This window comes from Helobdella robusta (genome assembly GCF_000326865.2).
Source record: "Helobdella robusta unplaced genomic scaffold HELROscaffold_2, whole genome shotgun sequence".
Lineage (NCBI taxonomy): Eukaryota > Metazoa > Annelida > Clitellata > Rhynchobdellida > Glossiphoniidae > Helobdella > Helobdella robusta.
Window position 1 is genome coordinate 5,014,966 of NW_008704083.1, and position 8,800 is coordinate 5,023,765.

An 8,800-nucleotide genomic window follows, 5' to 3' on the forward strand; every position below is an offset into this window, starting at 1 on the left:
GTCAGCCAGACAGACAATATGACCAAAAAATGGAATTACAAATCTTAACAAAATTTTTCCTCGATCCGAAAAAATTTAATTTTTAATTACTTCAAAAAAGTTAAAACGTATTTATGATACCATGGATATATATCCATGTATGATACTCTCATACGTGCATATATATCTATCAATGATACTCTCAGCGAGTACGCCGCAACTCTGTTGAAACGCTGACCTTCACCAAGTTATTAAATCAGGAGTTTGATGTAGGTTGGAGGTTAGATAGATTTAATTAAACAAGCGGCAAATAAAGGAAACATTTCAAAAATTCACTGAAAAATTTTATTGTTAAAAAAATAATGCCTAAGTACGGTTGCTCTACATTGGTCAACAGTGCCACCAAATAACTGGAAACATTCCAGCATACTGTACACCACACGTTGTACCTGGAACTCAGCTCTAACCATGAAAATTTTAATTGATCTGATTATATTCAACGGTTGTGAACATGAAACGAACGTGTGTTTAGATGAACGCCTGCCTGCATTGAATTCATCCACCCACCGGAAATTTTACATCAACATGGAACATTAAATTATTTGGAAGACTTTGAAGATTAGCGATAACGCGCATCACACAAAAACGGTTATATACACGTATATATATATATAGAGGTGTGTGTTTGTCTGTGTTTCTCTGTCTGTATGTCTAGAACAGTTATTAAATAAAGTATATAAAAAAGTTCTGAATGTCCTTTTATTACTAAGTCGATCGATTCGCGAGAACGTGATGACCATCACAGTTGTGAAAAATTCGAGATCGAACAAACTTCTCTACAATATTTTATATATAAGCTGTAGATGTACGGAAATATTAGCAGTCGTTGTGCAACTAGCTTTACTATGAGTTATTTCAAGACGTTAATTACTGTCGTCGCAACAATAACATTTGCATTCTAAAATAAAATTTCTATTATCAACACTCATATAGTTACATCAATTAGTATTATAATGATACATCGCGTCCCGTTACACTACATTTAATTACATTATATTACATTACATTAAAATTACACGTGTATAGGTTGTTACATTGTTGCGTAATAGAATGTAATGTAATGAAGGATGTTCACCAGTCATCATCTGCAGGCCTGCATTAATGACGTCATGTCAGCGATGATGATGGTGGTGGTTATGATGAAAGAATAAGAATATAAACGATGCTAATGAAACTGATGACAAAGTTAGTGAAGATGAAGGTATCTGTGATCAAACGTAAATAAAAGGATTGTTGGTGAAAAAGGTTTGGGAAAATGATAGAAATGATAAAAAAGATTCAATGAGGATGATGATCACGGTGAAGATGGTGATGAAAAAGATTAAGATGGTGATGAAGATAAAAAAAAGATATAGAAAAAGATGAGAAGAGGTAGACAGAGATGAAGATGATAATAATGGTGGTGGTAATAAAAAAAAGATGATGATGATGGAGAAGAAGAAGAAGAAATTGACGGACTGGATGATAGGAAACGTTGTACATACAACACGTTTCCTCCAGGTGTTCAACACCACATCAATCATCCCTTCCATCTTTTTTCTTTATGATAGAAATTATCGTTCTGATTTTTTTCGCTTATCACTCTTTATAAAAAATTTATATCGGATGAATATTTAAAAATATACAATTTTTTTGAGTGTTGAAAGTTCAAATATTACGTTTGATATTTTAACATTTAAATTATTTGTTCTTCCTTCTTCCTTGATATTGAATATATACAAAATTTGTCTATATAAAAAGTAGGAACCGACCGCAGTTACGAAATGTCGGTTACATTTAACAGCCGACAGCCAGCTGACATTCATGGAATCCAGATTGAGCAATAACTTGCATGGCACGCAAATTACAAAAACACCACATACTATCTGCTTACTACCCATCACATCACGCATGAGTACATTTGTTCGGCACATGCTCACACACACAAACCAGAGAACAACATACATCATCAGCGTGAAAGTTGGCATTGGTGGTGTGCAACTTCTTAAACTTGTTATTTTTCTCAGTGATTAGTCGACTTGAATTATGAACGCCGAGATGAGAATTATGTGAATATTGTTTTGGATGGTGTGATGGGAAGTTCTGAAACGCAAGTTACGTCGAAGTTAACCTTGTTATTTCACATTCCACGAACAAACGAAACTTTATTGCTCTTTTATTCAAACATACCCAAGCAAATTTATTATCATCTTCCAGAAAGGCGTTCCTGAATAACGTGATGAATAAATAAAATTGGGAAATAAATAAATAAAAGAATGGAATTAATGCACCGGTAATGTTTTATGTCCTAATAAAAATGAGATACATAACGGTGGGGTTTTATTATTTTCACGAGAAAGTCTCGTAATGGAGATGGCAGTGGAAACAGATACATCAAGCACATAAACGCTAATATAAAAGCATGATATCAAAGGTGATAATAATATTAATGCGAGTTTTGTGAACACTGTGGTTGTGTGCGTGTGTGTGTTTGTTTGTGTGTGTGTGAGTGTGCGGGGAGTGTGTAGATCGTCGTAACATTGTGTGTGTGTGTATGTGTGTGTGTGTGGGTTATGGTCAGATTGCATTGCGTGTTTGAGTGTGTATTTTAAATATACGATATTTTAATGTTTTCTCCAATCCAACAACAGTTTGAAACTTAATAATTATCCTTTCTCCGTGGGCTGACAAAGTCATCCTACTTAAGACAGCAACAGATCCTTACACCAAAAGTATTGACAAATAAAGTTAGTTTAAATCATTTATTCTCAAAATAGTTAACTTTGTTCTCAAAAATTATTTTCAACAACTTTTTTAATGTTAAATACTGTATATATCGCATATATATTTTGCATACATGTAAGTGAATGTGTGTGTCTAGAAAATTGTTTGTGATAACGATTAATAAATATATAACAGATTTAACAAAAGATGAAAATACATATAAAACACATTAATATTTTGAATTAGAATTCCCCGCTTTTTGATAAACTAGCAAGGAACTGCGTGTATGTTTTATAATATTAATAACAATAAAACAATTTTATCGCCCGTAATTTTATTTCACCTATGTACCGGCTTATTATCAATGTGTGCATATGTGTGTGAGTCTATGTAACAACGTGTGAGTGTGTGTGTGTGTGCGTGCGTGTGTGCATGTGAATATTACACTCAAGAAATATAGTGGTTGTCGTCAGCAGCAGCTCCAGAAGCGGTAGCATGACAACTTAGCACTTATTGTAAGAAGAACATAAAGAGCATGCAGACAAGATAGAAGAGAGGCATGCAGATTTGTTAGTTTGAAGTTAGATGGTGGTGGTCGGTCGATTAGTGATTGAGGCTCTCTGAAGGTGATTACAACAATGTAAACAGACGTGAACGCAATTCATTGCGATCGTATGTTCATTAATTTGATATCTATGTTTATGTTCGTTTATTGTTCTTTGGTACAACGATTGTGTTTCTATGTTGTTGTTATTTTAGTGTTGCGCCTGTCTGTAATGGCTAATTCAGTCGACTAACATTATTCATTTGATTTAATTTTGCTCATGTTAGCGCAGTATGGTTCTGAATATTTTTGTACGTTAACATTCGTTAACTTCGATTTCAACAGTTTAACGATAATTTGTTTTTACAGATTCTGTCAAATATTGTTTATTGTTAATGTCATAATAACATTTAATTATTATTTAATATTGTTCATGTTATTATTCAGTTAAATGAACATGATGTGATGGGATGTTAAATAACAATCGAGATCTTTTTAACACAACACATTAAAAGGAATGATGGTTTGAGATTATCATACACAAAAATGTATCCGAAGACAAATTCTTCTAACTAAATTAATCGTCAAAGTTTGTATTTGGATTTTTAAATTTTAATGAAAAAGGTTTTGTTCATATAAAATTGAACAGACAAATGCTGTAACAGGAGTAATCTGAATGACATGCACTTTAAATAAATCGAGTGAACGTGTAAGCATTAACGATAATTGCTCCGATCAGATATATATCAATTAACATGTACACACACATACAAACGTACACATACACACACACATAAATATACACAAACATAGATAAACACACGCGCGCGCGCACCCACACCTGACTGAAGAATTTAATTTCAGTGGATGGAGAACATGGCAACAATTACCTCGGGCTAATCTAATTAAATAAACAGCTCTGATGATGATTTTGATCATCGCTATCCTCATCAGCATCATCATCAAAATCATCATGAAAATGATGTTGATGATGATGATAATGTTATGTAATATGACCTTTCTTTTGTTTAACGAACTAAATTTATTAGATTTAAAAACGAACCAAAGACAGCAAATATGTTTATCCATAAATTACAGATAAGACATGTAACGCTTCACTCAGCGCTGAAATAAATTCAAAGTGGAGCATTAAAACGTTCAGATAAACTTCCGTGGCTGGATGGACTGCAGAAGGAAAATTTATTGAAGATTGTTTCGTGATGTGAAAAAAAACTTGTAATGCAAATATTGAGAAAAAAACTGTTGTTGTTGTTGCTGTTTGTTGATAATATAACAATAAACAAGTATTGCAAAGTTGAAAATTTCAACCGTGTTTGAAAATTTTCAAGTTTGGTTAATTTTTTGTATGGCAACTCTAATAAAAAAGGCTGATGACTTTAGTTGCATTTAAATTTACATCTTTTTGGACCTGTGATTGATGAATTTTGAATTTGAACCAAGTGGGTCAGGCATAAGAACAAAAACAACTCACAAGAAGTGGCGCTTCTACCGCCTGATCTTCCCTACCATCGCCGACCATATCAACGAACGAACGATGGCAAAGGCGGCGACGAGAAAACAAAACTTTCAGCAAGTACCAGCTAACCTATTCAGTCTTTTGTGGCAAAATAATCTTTAATAACTAATATTTAATATTTTCATGAAGATGTACATATGTGACAATTAATATGCTAGAGATGATGAGTAAAATGAAACTACAAATAACCTGAGATGAAACATGATGATGATAAATAAATGGAAGAAGATACGAAAAAAGTTACGAGAGAAAAAAAAATAAAAAAGAACATAGACGTCGACGTTAACGGATGCGTGAGGTATCTTGTTTCATTTTTTTTTTTTATTTCCATCCTCACAACAACGTTACATGCAACGCATTGGCGGTTCTACAGAGGACCAACTAGAGCCGTGTTTTGTTAAAAGTTACTAAAACTCAAAACATTTGGTTAATTTTTTTGTTTTTCCCTCGTCAAATTTTTATAAAATTTCAAAATTTTTTAAATTTTGGCTCTCCCATTTCAACGTTGTCTAGATCCGACGCTGATGCAACGTTCCAACTCGCGTTGGAAAACGGCTGCAGCATATCATAAAAATACTTTTAACGAACGTCGTCTCATCTGTAACTGATGATTGTCTTCATGGAAGTTTAAAGAAATATTAAATATATTATTCATTATGATATATCATTATTTATATATGATATGATAATTATATAATATATAAATATAATATATATATATATATATATAATTTATTACATATTAAATATGTTAATTATATTAATGAATGTTCATTTTAAATGAATCGAGCCTATAATAGCAACAATAACAAAAACAGTAATGATGATAACAATAATTTATATAATTATTTTTATGGCTAATATAACTGATGAAATTATTAATTTGTTACGACCATTTTGAGCAAAAAAACAAAACAAAGCAATAAAACCTAAAATAGAACATGTATGCATAGATAGATGAACGCAATTTTATTATATTATCGCCTCCGTTAACACACGTTTTTAAAGTTTTTTTTATTTTTATGCCCAATTTATGCATCAATATCCCAATTTAGCTTGTTTTTTTGTGATGGTGAAGATGATTAAGAAGATGGTGATGACGACGATGATAACTTATAATGTGGATATTGAAATGATGATGATGATGATGATGATGATGATGATGATGATGATGATGATATGATGAATGTGTTGATGTTTAAAATTTAGCACGGTCGTAACTTTACCTGTTTTTTTCATTCATCATTTCACTCATTTTTTTCATTCTACCAAACAACAATTCATCACGTGATGATTACGATCACGTGATGACTATGATCACATGATGATTATGATCACGTGATGATTATGATCACGTGCACTGAAACTTTCAATCTAATTTTCTTCACCATCTCAACTCAATCACCACATTCAAATTTTTAACTTTTATAAATTTTTTATCTTTGTTTGCCATCTTCAAAATTAAACTGGAAAAGTTTTATTATTATTATTATCAAGTTCTTTGTTATGCATACAGTTATAATCATCAACAATATTGATGTATGATGATGATGATGATGATGATGACCGTCATCACGATCACTAACTACCATCTAAAACTGCATTTTCGTTATCACAATCATTACTGCCATCTTTTTGTTTGTTTTATTCTGACCATCATAACAAACATCGTCTTGTCACTTTCATCATTACAACCAACATCATTATCATCATCATCACCATCATCATCATCACACCTATCATTATCATCATCATCATCACACCTATCATCATCACCCCTGTCGTCGCTATCATCACGCTTATCATCGTCACGCCAATCATTATAATCATCACCACCATAATTAGGATCATTATCATCAACATCCTCATCTTCGTTGTCATCCTCACCATCGCCACAAACAACACAGCCTCCATATCTCTGGAGCAGCTATCAACGAGGCTAATGATTTTCATTTTGAAAAATAATGGAGAAATGACAGATGACGCTTTCCAATGGTCTAATCTTACATCTCCTTGTATCTTTCCGTCATAGTCGTCGTCGTTTTCATCTTCATATTTTTCATCATCATCTTCACCATCGCCATAATCACCACCATCATCACTATCATCCTCACCACCATCATCATCGTCATCAGTCAAAGATGGCCAACATCTTCTGTACATCATTCTTCAGCGAAGCTTATCAATAGATCGTGTAACAGAGATTTCCATCATCATCATCGTCGTCGTCGTCATCATCGTCATCATCATCTTCGTCATCATAGCCACCATTATCATCATCACCAACATCCTCATAATCATAATCATCATCATTGTCCCCATCACCATCATTGTTAAAATTTTCGCTATCATTATCATTCATCAATTAAGAGTCAGTCATCATATTGTCACCATTAGTTAAAGTCCAAAAATGAATCCATCGATTTTTTACAATCATCATCCGCCATCTTACGTGGTCCATCTCGTCAACGCTGGCTGATGTTCAACATCGCCCGCGCCATCCTGAACGTGACCGCTTTTTGCTGAAAATTGGATATTAGTTTTTAGAAACAACTTTGTCGTTAAGAAAAAAAACTTTTGTTGTTTGTGAATTTGTGTGTGTTGTTGTACGATGTAGTTGTTGTACGATGTAGTTATTGTACGACGATGTAGTTGTTGTTGTACGATGACCTGGCTCGAGTGGGGTTGCCATCCCTCCAAAACCAAATGACCATCAGACGCCATCACTAAACGAGGTGGTGCTTGCGCCTACATGCCGGATACAAAAGTTCCATTGTAGGTAAGAAAGCAACTTTGCGTCAGTTAGAACTGCATAGCATTGTAAAGAAGGAAAAAAATGTTTGTTTGAATGAATGTTGTTTGTATGTTATATGTTCGTGAGGTTAATGATAACGAACAAGGTATTGCATCATCATTATCATCTTCATAATAATAATGTCATTTTATGGAGTGCCGTGGCAAGCAATTGAGTCGCATTATTATTATTACAACAAACACACAGTATATAAATACACGTCAATGAATGCACCACACACTTTTGCCGCATGTGATAGGCGGGAATTTCTTTACGTTCGAACCAGTCATCTTAATCATTAAACCAACACGCATCATCTTCATCAACGTTGCTATTTCCAAAAACAGCATTGTTACTTTCATCTTCATCATCTTCCTCCTCATCCTGTTTTCCTCCTCTTTATACTCCTCCTCCTCCTCCTCGTCATCACTATGTAACAAAACTAATCTTCATCATAACCATCATCATATTCATCTCCAATTTCATCACCGTCATCATCATCATCGTTATCCTCGTTACAAACTAGCTATTAATTATATTCGTTGTGGAAAAACGACATCATTTAAAACGTCATCCTTAAAAGAGATAGATAGAGAGAGAGAGAGAGAGAGAGAGAGAGAGAGAGAGAGAGAGAGAGAGAGAGAAGATCCTCACGAACAAATGACTGTATGACTGTACTCACAAACCTTTTGAACGAGCATTCTGCTGAATGATAAATCTGATAACCCTAATTTATTTATCATCATTGCCACCTTAATCTGTTGCTTAATTTATTTATCACTCCTCTCCTCTTCTCTCTGTACTTTGTCTTAGATGTTCCTCAGTACAGCGTTGCATGAACTTTCAGAGTGTGAGTAAACGCTGCTTGTGTAATTGCACTCGATTCGATTCCGTAACAACATTTCACACTGAGCGAGTCCTTTTCTAAAAACGTTGATCGATTTTTTTGCAGAATTCATCCTTAACTAAATTTGTAATTCAAGCAAGATTTCCACACCAACTGCCGGATATTGGATATTTTGTATCCATTTTCTGCGATCCCTTTCTAGAACTGTAATTATTTACCGTTCGATACATGACACACACACAAACACACACACAAACACACACAAACAAACACACACACAAACAAACAAACACGCACACACACACGCGCACACACAAACACATATTACGTGCATGC

At 33.7% G+C, this 8,800-nt stretch overlaps 1 protein-coding gene across 1 annotated transcript; it reads right to left on the minus strand.

Moving 5' to 3' along the window:
- Positions 1-5,291: 5,291 nt before the first annotated feature.
- HELRODRAFT_160437 (hypothetical protein) lies at positions 5,292-7,547 on the minus strand (the record flags this gene model as incomplete). The annotated part of the gene is made up of 4 exons (XM_009017396.1): positions 5,292-5,378; positions 6,711-6,762; positions 7,276-7,397; positions 7,494-7,547. The coding sequence occupies 4 exons, from the start codon at positions 7,545-7,547 to the stop codon at positions 5,292-5,294; spliced, it is 315 nt and encodes a 104-aa protein (XP_009015644.1).
- Positions 7,548-8,800: the final 1,253 nt, after the last annotated feature.